The sequence below is a fragment of the Micromesistius poutassou genome (assembly GCF_964030765.1).
Source record: "Micromesistius poutassou genome assembly, chromosome: 11".
Lineage (NCBI taxonomy): Eukaryota > Metazoa > Chordata > Actinopteri > Gadiformes > Gadidae > Micromesistius > Micromesistius poutassou.
Genome location: NC_140281.1, coordinates 6,620,917 through 6,642,184, shown reverse-complemented (window position 1 = coordinate 6,642,184; position 21,268 = coordinate 6,620,917). Strand labels below are relative to the sequence as shown.

Sequence of the window (21,268 nt, the reverse complement as noted above, 5' to 3'; positions counted from 1 at the left end):
CGTGGTTGTTTTTGCATTGTCGTTCTAACACATGCTTCCTAGTATGTTTGCCTCGAGGGTGCAATGAAGATTTAGTTTGGTTCTCTGGGTACGGTGGTTGAAATGCCATCAGCAACATTTGCTAATTTATTTTCAAGAAATCTTTGAGGAACTTTGTTTCTTTTTACTTGTCTGCTTCCGCGAGTCCTGAAGAAAGCATCGATTCCGAGGTCAGAGAAGGTCTTTCATTAAGATTAAACACATATCCATGCTTGACCAACACACGATATGGTCAGAGGATCAACCACCAGTGGCTTGGGAGACCAACACATAACTATCTGCGTAAGTAAATATTACCTTAAAAATACAAGTATGCAGTTAGCTCAAATCATCAATATGCAAAAAGCAGTAGAAGTGAAATGTGTCCAAATTATATGATTGAATGTGACATGAGTATAAGCATGCACTTACTATGCACAAGATAGTTCTTTAAGCAGTTTTTTCTACAAATATAGGCCCTATATATTTCTTTACTAATGGCAATGTTAACCAAGTAAATGCTGTTCACGTTAACTAAGGTATTAATGAATACATTATTTAATGGGGTTAGGGTAACCCTAACCCCCTACTTAAGCCCTGTCCCATTTCTCCCCCCTTAAAACTTCCACTTGGTTTGGAGTGCCCTCAACAGTAAATCTTCCACTTTGTTTTAAGCCTGCATCGGACCTCACTACGTTTTGAGGGTTGATTATAAGGGCAAAATAGCACTCCCCCTTGCTCCCTACAGGGACACCCTACCCCTACACGGGCCTAAGGCCCCGTCCCAATACCTCCCCTAACCCTAGATTTTGCGCGTTCTGGTGTAGGGGTAGGGTGTCCCATTACTGTAGGGAGCAAGGGGGAGTGCTATTTTGCCCTTATAATCAACCCTCAAAACGTAGTGAGGTCCGATGCAGGCTTAAAATGAAGTGGAAGATTTACTGTTGAGGGCACTCCAAACCAAGTGGAAGTTTTAAGGGGGGAGAAATGGGACAGGGCCTAAGTATTGGAGATGGTGTACCAGTGCCACAAGAGTAACTAACTAATAAGAAGTGGACTACAATACAAAAACCCTAACAATGACTCTACTCTATTCGATTCTAATGCTGCATTTACTAGTGTTTATTAGAGGATATTTATAATACCCTTATTGTAAAGTGTTACCCATAGTTGTATGACAAAATATCATCCACTTTTGATTCAGATCATTGTGATTTTGAATTTGAATCTGGATTGAATTGTAGGATTCTTGGAACTGCTCTAATCCTTTTTATCACCAGGTGCTTCATTTAAATAAAAATTGTAATTATTGTACAAATATCATCAAAGCACATTTTCTTTATTCTTTAGTTAAATGTATTTTCTTTTCTTATTTTAATCTTATTTCTGCATGATGTACACGTTACATTGTGTTATTAACACAAACCCATTTGGCTACACATCTTGTTTGGTTTTTAAAGGTGCTTTCTAAATAAAATAAAGTGGAAAGTTGAATAAACTTGAAACAAAACCATTGACAAATTGATTTCTGACATCCATGACATAGAGCACAATGGTTAAAACAGGTTTTACATTCTACTAACGATGCTGACATAGTTTAAATGATTATTAATTTAATAAATCTATCCTGAGAACTTAGTAGCCGTGTTAAGATCAGCAATTATGGCACCCATTGAACTCATTCTTATCCCTGTGTTCCTTTTCTGGATTGTTTCCTTGTAAATGATGTGTAATTATGTATATTTCTTTTTGGGTTGGGGTCTCAAAAAGATATGGCCTGGAAAGCCCTTTGTGACTGTTACTGTGAATAAGGGCTATACAAATACAATGGACTTGACTTAATTCAGTACTTTTGAATATATACATACAGTTTAGTGTAAATATGCAAGGGAATTTTCCATTAGTGATTGATAAATTGTATATCAATCACTATTGATATAACTTGGCACATGCCATTGGGCTCGTTCTCCTATTCATTATTTTACTCTTTCAATTATTAATTTATTCTCACCGTATTCTTAAGCAACAAAAAATTTAAATTAACTTTTAGTCCTTTTAATCTGAATTTCAACTCATTCCTGCTCCGAACAATCCCATCCTATGACTTAAGTGATGTACTGTCTTTATCCATCCTTATGCCCCTGTTTCATGTACATAACATGTACATATTTAAATGAAGTTGTGAATTGAGGTGGCTCATTTTGTCCTCTACTCCACAGAGAAGATGTTAAAATGCCAGTCTGCACACTTCCTTCACCCTTCCTCATGCTCCTTGCCATCTGGAGTGTCCTGGCTCCATCCCTCAGTCACCCTCAGCCAAATCCGTGTCGAATGGTGAGGATTCTCTCTGTTGGTACAACTCCCCTGTGAAACTGTGTGCTGTATCATGCAATGTATGACTTAAATGATAATCATACTTAAGTCTACATTTGTCTGGACCTTTATCACAATAACAGACAGTCTCAAAGAGCTTCACAGACCCACATTGGATCTTCAACTGGGCAAAGAATAGGTCCCTATGAACCCAGTGGAAAAAGTAATGTTTAGAAGGAAGTCTGGATGGTCAGACATGAATTAATATCAAAATAACAAATCTGGGTTTTTCTAAAACAAAACCCAGATTGTATTAAAAATCAAATACACATTCTGTCCAAAGGAAGAATAGCATCTGTTGAATATAATAATAATAATGATTAATAATTAATAATGATAATGTGGGTTAGTTAATTAACCACAATGATTTATATAATGTAATAATACAATAAATACATACATTCAAATCTTTGCTCATGTTTCCCAGGGAGGCTTCACCTTTTACCCACCACGTTTATCATTACAATAAGTACTATTCCAACAAGCCAGTACGATGAGTTAGCACGATATTATCTTAAAAAGCTTTGCTCATCTTGAATTGTGTTCACAAAGTTGGTTGACCGTCAGGGGCAATCCACCAACTTTGTTAGCTCTTTCTCTTTGAGCTTCTCTCTCTATGGAGTGGGTGTTTTCTTTTTCAAAAAGCTTTAAACAATTATTACCATCAATTTCAACAATATAATAACACCAAAACTATATATATATATTCAAGGTATCAGATATATAGATATAAAATAAAATATACATATAACCATATGATTCATTCTATTCTATGATCAATAAAATGGTATATTTTAAAGATAATAAGATAAAACAAACAGCAATACATGGTATCTTTTTTATAATACACAACCCTTTACCCCTTACACAAACACACATAACATACAATGTAAACTAATAATTCTGTTATGTTTTCTCCATAGATCCAAAGAATGACACTGTGCAACAATGGCAGACTACCAAACGTCCCTCTCAGCCTGCCGTACAACACAGAAGAGCTTCAGCTTAACCACAATCATATTCAGACACTACTCAACAATTCTCTTCTCCACTACTCCTCCTTACATACGTTAAGCTTAGCTGGGAATCACCTGGAGAAGATAGAAGCCAATGCATTTGGAGGCTTACACACCTTACAGATTCTTAATCTGGCAGAGAATGAGCTTCACGTCGGGTACCAAGACACTAGCCATGCACTACTCCAGCTGCCCCAGCTACGGGTTCTGGATCTGTCCCAGAACGAGCTTGAGGACGACATGGTCTTCCACCTCGTCCAGAACCTGCCCTCATTACAATACCTGAATCTCTCACGGAACCTAATACAGCGATTGGATGAAAGCTCATTTGAGGGCCTTCCCCAGCTAAGAGAACTTGACTTGCATAGCAACAGGCTGTTTCAGATAGATGGGGCCTTTTCCAGCAATCCGAAGCTCCAGAGGCTCAACCTCGCTTTCAACTACCTGCCCTGCCTGGTTGACTTCCACATGACCCAGCTGGTAGTCCTGAATGCCAGCCACAATTTTATTGAGTGGTTTGTCGCCCAACAAGAGCTCAACGAAACCTTCCACTTGGAGACCCTTGACCTCACAGACAATAAGCTGCTTTTCTTCCCTTTCTTACCGAGCCAGAGTCGCCTGCGTAACCTCTACTTGTCCCACAACACTGTACGCTTTTATGGGGGCCTGGTGGATGATACCACTGGTCAAAACTGGACTACAAGCATCCAGTTCTACAACCTGAAGGGTAATGTAAGTAACGTGACGGCCCAGTTGTGGGACGACAGTCTCCATGGTGACATCTCCTCTGTGGAAATCCTGGACCTGAGAGACAACCAAGTGGAGAACTTTCCCCAAGGCTTCATCAGCCAAATGCAATCTCTCACTAGACTTCAGATGCACACAAACTGTCTGAAAACCTTGAACCTGACATCAGAGGGGTTTTCTGGAAGCCTGTATGAGCTGGATGTCAGCAACAACAGAATAAGTGAAGTCATGGCTGAGAAGGGCACACTGGCAGCTCTTGGAAATCTGACCTACCTTAACATGAGCCTCAATTCCCTTCGGTGGCTTCCCTCTGGATTATTTTCCTCTGTAGAAAGCCTGATGTCGGTGGATCTAAGCTACAATAGTATGGGCATTTGTCCGTGGGAGATGAGAGGCCAGGATGAGGGCAGACCCTCTGATTGCGTAATATGGAGAAACATTGCCTCTTTAAGACAACTGTACCTGAGAGGTTGCGGCATCAAAGGGATGCCACCCTCTGCGTTCGCTGGAATGCGCCTCACACACCTGGAGCTGTCAGACAACCCAGGGCTCCGTGTAGAGACAGGGTCCCTCCAGGCCCTCACTGGGACCCTAGAGCACATGGGCTTGGGGAAAACAGACATGAAAGCTGTGGACTTTTCCCCATTTCACAGGCTGAAGTATTTAAATATCTCAAGAAACTCCCTCACACACCTTCCTATGTCCCTTTTAAATCTGGACCTTCAGATGCTGGATGCAAGCGACAACAACTTATCCACCATTTCTCCAGGTCACGCTGCACTATTGGCACCCAAACTCAGGACAGTTTTCCTGGCCGGAAACCCGTTTAATTGCTGCCAAATGGAATGGTACAGGATGTTTGAAATGACTCATACAGTCAACATGGTGGACCGGACAGAAATATTATGTCAGGATGAGGCGAAATTAACCTACAGAGCAGGAGTCCTGTCTATCTTGTGTGGGGACTCAAGCAGGGAGTCTGTTTTCTGGTATCTTCTGCTTATTCTCTCTGGCTTTCTGCTTTTTGTTGGCATTCCCACTATTTGCCTCTTGACCTTTAGGCCCCTTATGTTACAGAAAACTGTCAAGAAGAAAGGTGTGAAGCCTACATCTTACTGAAAACACTTTCAGTAAGTTTTTTAACTACCTTTTCCAGTTTTTTTTTGAGTGAAATACAAAGTAAGCATTTGCCAGACCTAAGACAGAGTGGTTTAAATAAACATTTTAAAAAGTCATATAATCCTGCTCACGTCAACTAACTTCCCCTGCATATATACAATTTAACAACAAAACAGTATAACCTTAAACCAAGACTTGTTAAGCCAGGCTTTAGATGCAATGTGCCTTCTCAGAAACATGTGTCGTAGCTATATGGCCATTAGAAGATTTTATTTTTGGTTTGCGCGTGTGTCCATATGCAGAAGTAGTATGATGCAAGCATGTATAAAGGCAGCAGAGGAAACAAGAAATTTCCTGTTTTGCTGAGATCGGCAGCAACTGCCCAGTGTTTCTCGGCGAGGGAGGGGTCTGTGGTTTCCTCTCGAACCCGTGAGACACAAATGCAACTCGGGTTCACCCTGTTTTTGAAATTCCATGTGTGCACGCTGGTGTGGAGTAACCCTTTTGAGTCCATGCAGCCGCACACACACGCAGACACACACACACACTGCAACAGCAGCCTCGTGATTGGCCACCAAACCCAAATCAAACTGACAAAAGCAGTTTTGGTTTGTAAGTGATGTGATGTTTTGGGTGTCTTGTTTATGAGTGAATGGTTTATATATATATATATAGTTGATATATATATAGGTATTTGTTGGTGCTAAATGGTGCAGATTGCCAGATTCCTGTGTGCACTGAGTGTGTAGCAACCCTAACCAGAAGGTAACCAGTAGACCGCTGTGGTGTGGTGCACTGGGTCACAGTGGTTTAAACAGAGAAAGCTACCAACCCAAATTGACAAGGCAGGTTGAGCATTAACCTAGGATCCTATGAATTATTAGTATGATTTGTAACGGATTATTTAAGAATATTAATAGAACAAAACAAGGCAATGTGCCTATCATTTTAGTAATTTGACCATTGTAACAATACAGAACACAACACAAGAGTCCCTCAGGGCTTACCATGTGACACAGAACATTATCTGTACTGTGTCTCTGTTCTCTGTGAAACAAGTGACAGAGGAAGTGTGCACATACACACACACAAATTAGTAAAGCTGTTCTCAGATAAGAATTAATTGTAAAAGTGGATGAGATGGTAATTATGTGTTATACAGATAGTTAAAACCTTTAATAGCCATGACTTGGAACAAAGATTTCACTTGGAAATTGCAAAACACTTGCAAATACTATATCTAGATTTTATAAATGATGTAGGAAAAATATATAACAAAGAATGAATAAAGAAAATATTTGGAAGACATTGAGGACATTTTTTATTTTTATTACCAGTTTGGCTAACCTGAACTTAGAGTGACTGTCTTTGCTCGCTTTGAGAAAATAATTGTCACTGAACCAATGTTAGTTTTGGGGTAGTATTTTGTCTTAGATGTCTACATGTGTGTGTGTCTTCATTCAGCATTCATAATGTTTTGTGTTATACATGTATTTTTGGAGCCTCACAGCATGTGATCCTGCATAATAGGCACATTCTGAGGAAGTCAAAAATGGCAACCAGTAGGATTCCACTTCCTCTTTAACCCTTAGAGCCCCCCCGTTGAACCAGCAGGTCTCTGACACTGGACCTGGGCTCTGACGTGGAGGACTCTAGGCAACTGTTCATAACTACACCATAATTCCAGTTGTTAATATTTGGAAGTGTGCCAAATGACAAAAGTGATATTTCAGGATCATTTCACTCCCTAATAGCTGATAGATGGCTATAACATTTCCAACTAATGAAACTCAAATTGTCACTCTTAAATCGTACAGCCGCTTGAAAGATCTAATACGTTAAGACAGTGCGTTTGAAGTCTTGCCAAGCCAAAGCATTAGACTAAAAAAATACTAATAACACTTAAAGCATAAATCCATGACAAAATAACATGTCACCTAGTTGATGCACATTCACAATTAACAAAAAATCCATTGTTTTAATGCTAGTCATCCATTTTAAACTAAATGTCTTCTTTTTAAAATGTAGTCTTTCCTCTAGTGCCAGTACGACCTAATTTGACCGGAGCCAATGTTCAGTGTCACCCTGTTCACAAAGAACCTCATCTTTAATTTCCCTTCAAGCACATTGTTCCAAGAAGCTGGGCACGGGACCGCCTTATGAAGTCTGTTGGTCTCACAAAGCGAGGCCTCTGAAACCTGGAGTACACTGGGTGCTGCTGCTCAAACAGATGCCTGTGCATGCTACTTGTGAATTCAATAGAATTGACACCACACTTAATAATACTACATTTTCTGTACACAACTGCAGCAGAAAACTATTTTCAAATCTTTATTTGTCACGTACTGCATCGGACTAGCTTGTGCTCCAAGGTGTTTACCACTAAGGTCTATACGTGGAGTCTTATCTTTCTGGCTATTTGCATACTCTGACCTCTAGTGGCCATGCTGTGCCGCTTCCTAACACTGCCCTCTGAAAAACCATGGTCAAACCAAGGTAGATATAGTCACACTTTAATGCACCTCATGTCTTAATATGGATTTGAACAGTTGCATTCTATAATTTAAATTACACAAACATACAAAATGGTAAATAATATTAATTCTTCGTCTCCCAGTAATACTTTAATAACATTGTTAGTAAATAAAAAAGTTAACATGTTTGTTTTTATTTTAAGGCACCGCCACTCCTTGAAGGCATTGAGTCTTGTCAAGACAATGCAATCGACTGAATTATCAATAACACTGAAAGCAGAACTTAATGACAGAATAACATGTGATCTACTTGAGGCACTTTCGCAATAAAGAAATACAAAAATTGCTGAAATGCAAGTTATCCATTTTAAATTAATTCATAAAAAGTATTGGCTGCGGCATATAATACTTTTGCAAACTCATTCCAGAACTAAAATAAGTCTTTTGTTTACTTTGACTTTTTGACTTTAATGAAATTAAAGTCATACTTTTAGCTGTTCAGCAAAGAAGCATTATATATATAAAATGTTGGCACACGTAAGATTGAGCTCTTAATGCTACTGGCAGAAGGGCACTTTGAGATCAATATTGAATAAAATATGTAAGAATGTTACCATTAGCAGTAAAAAGAAATATATATATTTTTGGTCACCAGCTGAGTTGTAGCATGTAAACCATGAAAGAAAAGTAAAACAATTTTAGCATTCAGGAAACATTCAGGCACGTATCAGGAATTGCACATATTCAATCCAGGATGCACCATGTGTAAAGGCAGGATCCAGAAACAATCTGGTGTAGCATAAAACAGAACGGGCCCACTACTTCTCCCCCTACACCCAACCCCATCACTTGTTGTAATCCGGCCATCTATTGATAAAGAGGGGAAAGCCAGGATGCCTGTTGCCAATACATGGTTTGTGTTTTCGTGATAACTTGCCAAAAAACAGGATGTTGCGGGGTCGGCCATTGAACTGTTGAGTGAAAGGACGCGATATATACGTATATATATAAAAAGGTCAGATCTTGGACATGAGAGGTGGGGTTAGAATGTGCTTGCGTTGGATTCTCCCGTCCAGTCATGGTTGAGTGTGTCCCAGACCAGCTCAGTTGAGCAGCTCCAGGTAGGTGATGGGAACTTTGCCTCGCTGGTTGCCACGCTCGCCCATCAGCCAGTCCGAGTCCATGCCGGGGACACTGCTCACGGTGATGACCTGGAAACAGAAGGAGGAGCTCGATAGATATTGATTCTGACAACGGCATCACAGATTCTGATTGGCTAATGTTGCCTGGCTACAAAGGTTTTTGTAATGTTTTAACTAATATTTATGTATGATTAGGTTTTGTTAACCTACATTTTCAATAAATCCATACACAAGTGTGGATTTATTGAATCCAGTTACCAAACATTCAAATCCATTCTGGGCTACCAGATGACCAGTGGTGAACCCACAGGGTGTGGCCAGCAGCCCGGCGGTGCTGTCTGTCCTCCAGTACTTCTCAGGGCTCACCTCGTCGGCCAGCAGGGAGAGCTCGCTGCTGCCCGCCGCGTCGTAGTCGTAGAGGACCCGGGCCTTGCGGCTACTGCTGCTGATACGCAGCTCATTGAACCCCCCGGTGAGCGCAGAGCCAGCGCGGCCCGCCGACGGGCTGGGGAGGGGACCCGACACCGGGAGGGTGGGCACCGAGATGCTGGCGGCGCCAGACATCAGCGACTGGTTGTTGTTGGAGAACGAGGAGGGGAAACTGGAGGGAGGAAAGATCAACGTATAGCATTACAACTACGTTAGTGTTGTACTGGCCCAATATCGCTCTCACACACCCACTTTTTCCCCCAGAGTATTGTTGTCGACATGGGCAACTGCAGCGACAAGTTTGGGCTTGGTAGCTTGTCTCTACGGTTAGCTGCCACCGTCTTCAGGCACACTTGACAGCGGACAGTGGTTTGATCGAGGTCGGACGCTGCAGAACCAAACCGCTTCCAGACGACTCAGGAGACGGCCTTTTTTGGCAACAACCTCCTCACTTTTATCAGTGCATGAAGAGGAGGGGCGTAGCTATGAACTACAGGAGCTCAGCAAAGGGGACGTGGTGGAGGTACCGTCAATTCCAGATTATAATCAATTTTAAGCATTGACCTAAACCATACATTGGATTTAATCAAAAAAATATTATTAATCGTCCATCTCTACTAATCAAAACTTTGTTTTGCCACGTCTCACCTGAGCAACAATGTGGCAGTTTCAAACACAATTAATGTTATTAATTAATAATGACAAATACACTACTACCATTAACAAAATCGTATGGTCCTATACTTCCGAGGCGGTCATTGCAATTTGACCTCATGTATAAGCCCAATAGGAGGATATAGAATACATGTAATGCTCATAGGCCTATATCATGTTATACTAGGGGGTGAACACAGGTTAATTATAGGTACTGGTATGCGTACAGACCTATCATAACCAAATGAGATTTTCAGAGGCCCGCTTTCACCCCTACTTTTGTGTTTTGTTTGTTGATGGGTTGTTTATGTGCAGGGTCTCACCTGCCCAGCTGCTTTTGGAGGTCCGTCATGTACTGGTAACACTGTGCGTAGTACGTCGACTGGGCCTCCACAAAGTCGTTCAGACAGCGCAGGTGGTGGGCCTGCAATATGAGTGGGATAGGCAGTCTATAAACAGTGGCCATCAGCAAGTACAATGCACAGGTCGCTTTTAATAAAGCACTCTGTTCCCTCATGGGTGTGTGGTTCAATGGCAACCCGACACAAAGGTGTAGGTCAGAGTACTATTCATCTGACAACTCCATTACCCACCAAGCTAAAGTAATAAGCCATTCTTTTGAACCTGCATTATGTAACTTGTAACAGGGGGTTAGAGAGTAGATAGGGACCAGGGGGTTAGAGAGTAGATATGGACCAGGGGGTTAGAGAGTAGATAGGGACCAGGGGGTTAGAGAGTAGATAGGGACCAGGGGGTTAGAGAGTAGATAGGGACCAGGGGGTTAGAGAGTAGATAGGGGTTAGGGGATTAGGGGGTTAGAGAGTAGATGGCGATCTGGGGGGGGGGGGGTTACGTACGTGGGTGCTGCTGACACCTTCCAAGAGCAGGCGGGTGATCTCTGCCTGCCGGTCAAACTCACTCTGCGTCATGCGCAGCTCCTGCTCCGCCTGAGGACAACCAGACAGCAAAAACAAGAGCAGCAGGAAGAGTTGAATTGAACAGAGCACAGTGGATTTACTGCATTTGGCCACTGTACATTTACATATATATGTATATACACACAGAAACAGACAGACACAGACACACAGTTTTAACATAAAGGTTTTAGGCAGGAGTTCAAAACAGAAAATGTAAATAAAGAAAGTATCTCTGCGTTAAAATTATTCGAAAACTAGCATACATGTGTACATTTAGCCCTCCCACACAAGATAGTATTAATAATGGAGGAGGCGGCAAAGACACATGCGCTACAGCCATGCAGTGTACAGTGTGAATCAAACACAACACACAGGCTGCCTCCTCTACTTCTTCACATTGAGCAACAGTGCTCAATGTCAAGCCTGGGATTGGAAAAAAGAAATCGAAGGACTTGTGGAAGTGTTCATGATAAACACAAAACTGCCCTGTTAAAGGGGAATAAGGACAATGGCCGCTTTCACACTTTTTAGACAACATTTGTCTATTCTAATGAATATCTATTCTAGTATAGATTCTAGTCTATTCCAGTTCTTTGTCAAGTCAATGACGCAGACAAGAAGTATAAGCTAGCAGCTGTTAACACCACTGGAACCGCTGCAATTGTGTGTGTGTGTGTGTGTGTGTGTGTGTGTGTGTGTGTGTGTGTGTGTGTGTGTGTGTGTGTGTGTGTGTGTGTGTGTGTGTGTGTGTGTGTGTGTGTGTGTGTCCAAGTTCAGTTCAAAACACACCCACCCCTGCTCTTTACGCCCACTCACCTCTGTCACTTCCTCTTGCTGACGTCTGCCGCATTGCAAGGTTTTTTTTTTTTTTTTTTTTTTAAATACAATGACAACAAAAATGTTAAATAGTCACAGCTGTTCCCCAACCACAGCAAAGCCTGCCACTGTCTGTTTGTCTGTGTGTGTTCCAATGAGTTGGAGCTGCATAGGGCTGAGCGATATGGACAACATGTTCCATCATGACGACATGGTCATTCATATATATATATATATATATATATATATAATCCATTAAAAAGCATTAAACAAGCATTAAAAAAGGTCACATAGTAACAAGAAAACATCTCCAAAAGACTATTACAATCTGATATAATTTGTTGGGTTGTGTTTCTACATTATCCAAATTGTTTCCACCATTGTTCAGTAAGGCTCCTTTACATTTGGTTGCATGTCAATGGGGAAATATGCCTTTTACCCCCCAACATCCAGCCAAACACGACAACAGTGATCCTGTAGATGCCATATTTCAATCCGATCTAGCTTACTAAAATGTGTTTCTTCATCAAGTGGCTCATGCCAGCAAACAAGCTAATGCAGTTTTTCCCAGAGATAGACTTCACTTGGACATTTGTTTTGTACTTGTGGTTTCATCCGTACCAGGGAACGACACCATCCACTTCTTTTTTTTGTTTCCCATACATTTCTTCAAAATGGGCAAATCTTATTTCATTGAAGAGAGGCACGCAACCCATTGACTCGCCCTCTCTCTCCCCCACACAATAACAAAGGACCATCTGTGAATATCCCCTCCTGTCTGTGCACTCGGAATCAAAACATGTGCTGGATGAGGGACTCTTGTTGGCTTTTCCCCCGCAGAAAAGACGGCAGGCCAAATACATCACTCTAATTAATTTAGTTCACAAATCCCCCCCAAAAAATACTTTGAATACACGTCTAAATCTCAACGAGTACTAGTTTTGTATGCGCTGTTTTGGTATGAAAAAAATATGCTTGTTTCCACCAATTTACACATATGGAAAGTCTGATTAATCTCTATTATATTACCTCTACGGTTTATTTGAATTTAATTAGAATGAAATTACATAACGTGACTAAAATGTATATCACATCACTTAAATCCTTCTCAAAATCTATAAAACACTGTTTATTGAACTATGCTGCCATAATCTGGGATAGTGCGTTTGTCTTTGTGTTAAGTAGTTTTGTTGTCTGCGTTTATGCTCCTTGTCCGTGCTAATGTGCTTTTGTCTATGTTGAAATGCTTGTGTTTTAATGTGCATGTACTTTAATCTGTGTCTGTATGCTACTTGCTGTCATTTTGTTGTGTGCTTATGTGTTGTATTTCTGTAGTTTTTTTTAAGTAGTAGTTGTTTACTTTTAAGCTATCAACCTGCCAGGGGCTACAGATAAATAAATTAGCATGCATTGCAAAATCTGGCACATTTACATGTTGAACTCTGGTGCTCATGTTTATTAATGTGCAATGTCCCTTTTAAATAAAGAAATCTAAAAAAACAAACTATCTGCCCAGAACATGAATTTGGTCAGATAGAAAGAGTGTGATTGTGAGTTAGTGTGAGTGTGTACCAGAGCTCTAGCGTCGGTCATCCTGGCTTTCTTCAGCTTTGTTTTGGCCGCGTCTAGGTCCAAACGTTTGACCTGAAGCAGCTTTCTTTCTTTCTGAAATACATGCAAAGGGGTACTCAATTAAGCGGTTACAAATGAAAAACATATTTTGAAAAAGCTATTAAATGCCCTATTTTAGGATAACTTCTTCTCCATTTTGGAAAAACATTGTGAACTGCACAGACTAGATATACAGACTAGATAAGTCACTACAGAAGAACAGAATTTAAATTGTTATCTATTGGACTTCATTAAGCATAGTGATACGATCATAGAACTGCTTATAGGGCTTGCTTGTACATCAGAATGAGCCATGGGATGCTTTGTTGTCGATACTCCATCATGTTGAAAGGACTTAAGAGAGTTGTAGTACTGTAAAATCCTAAACTAACCACATTTACCGTAACCTAGGCCAATGAAGATGTTTTGCCACATCTCTCATGAGAAGTGCTGTGGCAGTTGGAAACAAATCTCTCCATAATGAGAAATCAATTCATAATTAATTACAAAAGAATGACCAAAAACCATTGGTACTTATATAGTAACTTAAATTCCAAAGCTTTCTTTGAAAATAAAGGCGGTCATTGCGAGGTGCTCTGTTTGTATGGAATTCACCCATTATTGACGTAACATAACTGGAATCACATGTTGTGTAGAAGACACTTTGGAAATAAGTTAATGAAGAGTTTCACGTTGGCAAATGACCACGGCATCACGGGACACATGACATAACTGGCGGAGCTTATGAAGCAAAGCTTTATAAGACAACTAACTTCAAGGGAACACAGAAGCAAAAAACAGCAAGAGCTTAAAACTGTTTTAATGCCAAAACTATTCACCGTTTCCATGACAATTTTTTAATCTATGAACAAGATAAAAGATGCTTCACAGGTAGAATGGGCTGGAGAGAATGTAGGGTGCAGGAAGTACAACCCACCATCAGTAAAAGAAGATGGTGATGTAGATGTTGTTTTAGATCATGAATGAGCAAGTGGGGGTATGGCTTCTTTCCCAGGGATTAGCACAGGGAGATGTTTGGGTTTGAACTCAGGATCTTAAAAAACATTTTGAGCATTCTAGGAAAGAGCGGGTGTGTTATCACCATGGTTACGGCCCACAGCAACTTTGTTCTACCTTTTGAGTACCTATGCAGTATATGAGCTTTATAATGAGCGATGTTGTATATGACATGTGCCACACACCGTAGCGATATACTATACAAAGCCTGGCAAGTGATTCTAGCCACACAGTAAGACTTGCATGAATTTCAATACGTTTCTGTTATGCGTAGACATGTGTCTCTCTCTCTCCTCACCAGGATGGTCTTGAAGTCCCCCTCCAGGAAGTTCCTGAAGGGGGTCAGGAAGTTGATGGCCGAGCTCTGGATGAACTCGCGCTCTGCGCCGCCGATCTGCTTCTCCGTCTCTCCACACTTGATCAGCGCGTTTCCTGTACAAGTCAAAGGTTCAGACCGTCTGAAGGAAGGCTGTGCAATTCTTTCAATTGAATTGATTAATTAGCATTATCACTTTCAAAATGACCTAATAATTGTAGGAGAATTTCCTCCATATTTTCAACAAATTACAGCTTAAATAACAGCTTTTTAATAATATGTTATTTTTAATAATATTGATATTCATATATACAATATGCTATAGGCTCAGTAAAGCCATTTCCTTGTTCAATAGGTAAAGAGTAGCCCTATTTGTGACCCATCAACCCGGCATATTATGATACTCCATCCTGTGTGTCACACACTCTCATCCCATTGAAAACCGTTGGTAAAAGGTACAGTAAATGTGTCAGTAATGACTCCTTTCCTGGGTCGCAACAAGGTATGTAGGAGATATGCTATGGATGCAAGTATGTCCCTCTATTTCCTGGCGGGGTTTATCTGATGTGAAAAACGTTCAAATCCATAAAATATCCCCAAATAAGGATGTGTCTTTCAATGTATTGGTAAACGCTTGACTTAAAATATGGTTGATAGATCGCTGTTGTAATTTGCAAGTGCTGCATGCATTGATACTACAAACCGATACCAACAGCTGTGATGGCAGGAAGGAGACCAGCCAGCAAACCACGATTGGACATTTTGGGGACATTTTATAAAGTCTGTTTCACCTCGGATAAACCAACTACCCTGCCGGCCAACAAAAGGACATACGTGCAGATCCGTAGCATACACTCAATATCCCGTTTCGACCTTGGAAAGAAGGTAAGAATCATGTTTACCTTCTACTGAAAGGTATTCAATGGGATGACTGTGTGACCTGAAGGACAGAATATAAGAATGATAACACGCCCGAGGGTTTGCTCACAAATAGGGCTGGGCAAAGAGTTGAGATTAACTTTGGTATAAACGTGTTCCATCCAATATAGTAATTAAATCCATATTCATCTGAGATGAGTAACAATGAATACTGCTTGCTACAGAGAATACGCCCACTGACAAGACCCTCTCACACTGGCTCCAGAGAGATTGGGCACATCATTGTGTAAATCAACTAACCGTAGGCAGTCCCGGGACTAAACTCGTTCCCAGACTCTATCATGGACTGGCCCAGTAGCTCGTGGTTGTTCATCCGCGTGGGGGCTTTCTTTTCCAGTTTCTCGTACAGAAATTCCTCCAGCCGGACATCTGAGAGGAGGGAGGGGAAAGAACTAAATGATGTGGTCAAATGATGACACGATGCTGGGACCATACAGCATTGATTTAACTCTGCAGAGCTACAGTAACCTTTATCTCAGTAAATGCTATTACGTGATTTAATTAACCCTTCACAAACCCAGTAAACATCACTAGCCCTAAAAAGGGTACAGTCTCCACAGCAGGGATTAAAACTAACTTTTTTCACCACCATCCCGGAAACGTACCGAAAAACATTTTGAACCGTCCCAAATCTTCCCAAAAATCTTTTGAGTTCTTACTTACTGATAATATAATAAAAACACAATACATTATGTTGATAAAATAATATATTTATTTCCAGACTAGATTTGTTTAGCATCAAGATGACGACCAACACTCTCAGTCACAGAACTGTGGTCTACGTGACTTTCTGCCACTACTCCACCATTTAGTGACTGCATTTACCATGCAGCCGCAGTTTATACACAAATTTTCCAAAATTCCATAATCTATGCGGCTTATTCTGTTTTTTTAATACATAAATGAAAGGCTTGCGGTTTATCCACGATGCGGCCTATATGCGGGAAATGACGGTAATAAAGGATCTTTGGTGACAGTATCCTCGTCTCGTCTCAGCTCAAGCAGTGCGAGAGCAGCAGGCTGCAACATTGTTGCAAGCAGTCTCTGCGTCTCATTGAACAACACAAACGCCAGCGCGCCAGCCAATTGAACAAAGCTCAGTCCTTTCTGGTTCGCAGAAAGTGTTGAAAACTTAAACAGAAAAATTAAGTCAAAATTAAGACAGAATTCTCTTCGTCCCGAGGTCGACCCGAGAGAGAATATTGATCCTCCCGATGACAATTAATTACGTCCCCGGGACGTCATTAATTTTAATCCCTGCTCCACAGTCACCCTAACCTCTTCTCTAACAAATGCCATGTGTGTTCACCACCTACAAAGCAATTTGACAACAAGCACACAAACCTGGAAAATGACAGGGCAAACAAATGGCCCTCATCAAAAGAGGGCAGTTAGGTTTTTTTTTAGGCCAATACCAATCACTGATCCTTTGAATGTGTGATCGGCCATCTGATACCTATTACCGACTTTTTATTATTTTTTACTTTATTATTATAATATTTCATTTTATTATGAAAATGAAAATCATCAGTTAGTAAGTGTTTTAATTGTTACATTTTTAGCTGACTAAAATGCGTGTTCCCTTAAGAAGAGCCGCAGCGGCATGTAAACACAGAGCACTTTAAGTTTAGTTTGGACGGTTGTCTGACTGTGTGACTGTTAGGAGGTAAAGGAACAAAATGATAATAAACACACCCGACAGAGATTTATTAACATTGAATCAAATGTAATGTCACCTGTGATACACTCTGCACGTATCAGTATTCGCAGGCAGAGAAAAGGACAGCTACCGGGTAGAAGCGGGTACCGTTACCAAGCTTTGCATAACAAATAATAACTTGTGTGTTCGCGTAGTGTATTTTCGTAACACACCGACTCATTGGGACATCCATGCCCATGAAAGATGCGCTATATACAGCTTCACTCACAAGCTCAGACCGCGGTTTGAGCCACATTGAGCTACCTCGCATCCACATGATAAATATGGAAAAGGTTCATAAAACACATCTTGATTTGAAGCGTACACTTACTTTGCACAACCCAACCAGAACTTAAATAATAATAATAACTATAGTCATGTGAGGCATGTGTCATTAGTAAGAGTGGTTACATACTTGGGTTTGGCTGTAGTAAAACCTCTGTCTGCTTCATGATTCTCTCCGTCCATTGTCTGGTACACTCAGCTCGGCCCAAAAGGTTCTCCAAATGTGCATCCAACTCCGTTTTCTCAGCCTGGCCAAGTTTCTCCTCTGTAAACTAATACAATGGTGATGGAGTTCAGGATTATGAACCGATGATAAAACAATGTTTGAGGACCATGTTAAAAGCTTAGTAGGCTACGGTAGCGAGTAGGCTTTGAGTATTTCCTTTAAAGAAACATTAAAAGGTCCAGTGAAGAATTTAGTAGCAATTAGTGATGGTTGCAGATTGAAACCAACTGAATACCCCCTTCACCTTGGCCTGTTCTGGCATATATTCAGTAACGTGCCGCTTGGTATTTACGTTTTAAAGAATAACGCCAGACTTTGGAGTGACCGATGTTGGTGTCTGCGTCTGAGAGAGGGTTCCGTTTTCTAGGACACCTATAGTATAATGCCGTGGTGTGTGAGAAAGTCCAGCTGGCCGGAGATTTTGATGTTGATGTCTGAAAGAGACGCCACGGCTTGTGGGGCATTTAAAGGACAATTCCAGTAATTTGGCTATGGGCATTCACAAACCTGTCCTTAAAACAACCCTAAACGTTCGTTTTCAGAAATGTGCAACTCAGCGAGTGCTTATTGGTGTTTGTTGATGTTCCAAATCTAATATCTTAGCAAAATACAGTTTCTGTCCTGTTTTATTTGTCATTTCGTAAATCCATTGATTTCTGTTGGAAGACTCATTGCACGTTGACCGGAAACGGAAAGGGGGGCTGGTTGTAGTCTTTTCGCTCGGTCTAGCCCTACTGTTGATATGGAGAACCAAGCGAAAAGACTACAACCAAACATAACCAGCCCCATTTCCGTTTCTGGTTCAGGTCCAGTTTCCGTTTCAATGGGATTTACAAAATGCTAAATAAAACACGAGAGAAACTGTATTTCGCTAGGATACTTGATTTGGAACATCAATGAACACCACTAACCACTCGTTGAGTTGCACATTTCTGAAAACAAACGTTTAGGGTTGATTTAAGGACAGGTTTGTGAATGCCCGTAGCCAGCCATTCTGAAGCAGGCAGGGGTGATTCTAAATGAGCCAAATACCCGAGACAGGACCAATAGACCTCTGAAGAATAAGTCCCGCCTCCGAGGCACCCGTTTCCCTCTGCCAAATGTCTATGTGAAATAACATGGGGTTTTTGAATGATCGTCCATAACAAACTCTGTAGGTGGCGAAGAAGTAAAAGCTGCATCACGTTTTCAACTACAACCTTTTTCCATCTGGTTTCCACTTGGGTTTTGGATTGTCGGGCCATTAAAGTAGTAAACGAGTATTAATGCTAACCGGGAGCTAGTTACAATCTGCGCAGACTTTATACGTCATACTTGTTAGGGAGGAGGGAGTGCTCGCCACCAGTCACAACCTACCATGATGGTAATTTCCCACGTGATTTCAGTGGTCTATAAAACTTATTCACTGGCGAAGTTCAGCCTCTTTTCTCCACGACTTGAGAGTTTGTTGGCTGTTATTGAAATTTAGATTGATTTGCGCAGATCCGCGTTAGCATAATGCTTCTTCATAATAGTTTACTACTTTAACGGCCCGACAATCCAAAACCCAAGTGGAAACCAGATGGAAAAAGGTAGTTGAAAACGCAATGTTCAAAATACCAGAATTGTCCTTTAATTTACATCAAATTTGATCCATTCCATGACGTAGCCATGGGAATAACATGCCCTTCTTACAAACGTATTTCTCCTAAAGAGTTCTCGCTTGCTGAGACGGTCCGTTCTGGGCTACCGTAGAAACATGGCGGGCTCCATGGAAAAGGACCCGCTCCCTGTGTAGATATAAAGGACTCATTCGAATACACAAGGACGCTTATTTTCATGGGATTATACACTAATAAAAACATACTAGTGGAGATTATATTCGTTCTCCGCCATTCTGCTGGATGCCACTTAATTATACACACTGTACCTTTAAGAGACATATCAGAGCGCTAATGGTGGTCGTTACGACTCCCAAGCATTTATGAGAACTGTTTCACTTGCCAAAGTTTGTGTGGGGTACAAACAGCTACATTATAGTACGTTGTGTTTATATCATATATCATGTCTATTGGTATTAGCCTGATCGCTGGTGAAAATATCCGAATCACAATTCACAAGTGGGTATAACTTTTACCAAGCTAATGCTAACTCCATGTAACGCCCGAGCTGGGCTAGCAGCTAACACAAATGGCCCATTAAATGACCAAACACAATCCATACTTACTTGTACGGCACGACTTAAAAAGGTGCCGGCATCTGCGGCGAGTCTTTTAACGTTGAAATCCATGATAGGCCTTCTGCAGTACAAAAATAAAAGGTCTTGTTGATTTGTAGGGATTATACGGCCATTCCGACAACCGATGTCATTGAAGCCACTTTCAGCCGGAGGAGTTCCTCCACCCAGCTGTTGATCCAGACCAGCGTTGCCAGATCGTATTGGCAATTTCCGGACCAACTATAGACTAAAAACCGCCCAATCTGGCAACACTAATTCCGACAGAGATCCAACAGCAGCGAGACTCCGCCGACCACGTAGCAGAGACGGATAAATATATATGAAATATATATAAAATTTATATATATATATATATATATATATATATATATATATATATATAATTATTGTTAAACATGTGCAACTTGTGCAATTAATGTGGCCAAAACTACCGAACCAATCGATTCCATTCAAAATATGTCACAAAGGTCTAGGTCCATTTGGGCAATGACTTTTCATATTTGTAAACTTTATACTTTTTGAGATATTCTACTTTTAAAATACTATTTTTTTTTACAATGGAAGTCAATGGGAGGACGGCGGAACCGTCCGCCCATTCTCTGACACTTACTACTTACAGACTTCGTAGCTTGGTCAATTTTTTATCATTAACCTTTTTTCAAAGGTTTAACAAATCAAGACGCTTGTATCTTCAATAATCTGAAAACAGAATTTCGATTAGGCCTACCTTATACTTTTTTCATAATCACAGTTTAAGTTCCATGTCCACCTCGCTTTCAGTTGATTTCATTGATTTACGCTGAGGGAGGAACTAGTGATGGCTCGTTTGCGAACGAATCAGTTCGAACGAACGACTCTTTAACATGAACGAACCGACCTGATTCACCGTTTCAGTTTGTCTCGTTCGTATCGTTCATTCTCCGAGACTCAACTCCCAGCTCCACCCACTAGTCGCTGAGTTGCTGGCACTGACTCGTGAGTCGCCGTTCGTTCACTGACTGTGTTTAGCGGTGAAGACTCGAGGACTGAGAAGTCACAAGAGCCAGCCGGGCAACAACATCCCAATTCCGAACATGAAGCGATCCTCAGCCAAAATAAACTTAGTTAATGTTATGTTGATTGATGACCGTTTGCACCATTGCACAATCGTGATTTGTTTGAAAATGAGAACGAGGGAGGAGCTGAGTCTGACCGACTCAGCTGAGAACTATGCATTTGTGATTAGTTTGAATGAGAACGAGGGAGGAGCTGA

At 40.9% G+C, this 21,268-nt stretch overlaps 2 protein-coding genes across 3 annotated transcripts; one reads left to right on the top strand and one right to left on the bottom strand.

Annotated features, from left to right (window-relative positions):
- On the top strand, window positions 1-6,547 carry nrros (negative regulator of reactive oxygen species). 2 transcript variants are annotated; one of them, XM_084474960.1, is made up of 3 exons: window positions 1-321; window positions 2,243-2,352; window positions 3,315-6,547. In XM_084474960.1, exons 2-3 carry the CDS (start codon window positions 2,251-2,253, stop codon window positions 5,271-5,273), a joined length of 2,061 nt encoding a protein of 686 aa, XP_084331086.1. In that variant the 5' UTR covers window positions 1-321; window positions 2,243-2,250; the 3' UTR covers window positions 5,274-6,547. The 2 variants fall into 2 exon arrangements, with proteins under 2 accessions (XP_084331086.1, XP_084331085.1); XM_084474959.1 differs by having other exon boundaries at window positions 2,238-2,352.
- A 1,109-nt stretch (window positions 6,548-7,656) lies between these two features.
- Window positions 7,657-20,170, bottom strand: sh3glb1a (SH3-domain GRB2-like endophilin B1a). The gene is made up of 9 exons (XM_084475442.1): window positions 20,005-20,170; window positions 17,703-17,844; window positions 15,829-15,957; window positions 14,632-14,765; window positions 13,278-13,370; window positions 10,830-10,919; window positions 10,296-10,396; window positions 9,256-9,490; window positions 7,657-8,958 (listed from the first exon to the last, which is right to left on the bottom strand). Exons 1-9 carry the CDS (start codon window positions 20,065-20,067, stop codon window positions 8,851-8,853), a joined length of 1,095 nt encoding a protein of 364 aa, XP_084331568.1. The 5' UTR covers window positions 20,068-20,170; the 3' UTR covers window positions 7,657-8,850.
- Window positions 20,171-21,268: the final 1,098 nt, after the last annotated feature.

What these genes read in the sequence shown, in the direction of transcription:
- sh3glb1a (XM_084475442.1), bottom strand. Translation starts at nt 20,067, where the DNA reads ATGGATTTCAACGTTAAAAGACTCGCCGCAGATGCCGGCACCTTTTTA. An exon ending in TTTACTACAGCCAAACCCAA is followed by an intron (nt 15,958 to 17,702) that starts GTATGTAACCAC and finishes CCCTCCTCTCAG; the next exon opens with ATGTCCGGCTGGAGGAATTT. An exon ending in TAGTCCCGGGACTGCCTACG is followed by an intron (nt 14,766 to 15,828) that starts GTTAGTTGATTT and finishes TGACTTGTACAG; the next exon opens with GAAACGCGCTGATCAAGTGT.
- nrros (XM_084474960.1), top strand. Translation starts at nt 2,251, where the DNA reads ATGCCAGTCTGCACACTTCCTTCACCCTTCCTCATGCTCCTTGCCATC. An exon ending in AGCCAAATCCGTGTCGAATG is followed by an intron (nt 2,353 to 3,314) that starts GTGAGGATTCTC and finishes TTTTCTCCATAG; the next exon opens with ATCCAAAGAATGACACTGTG.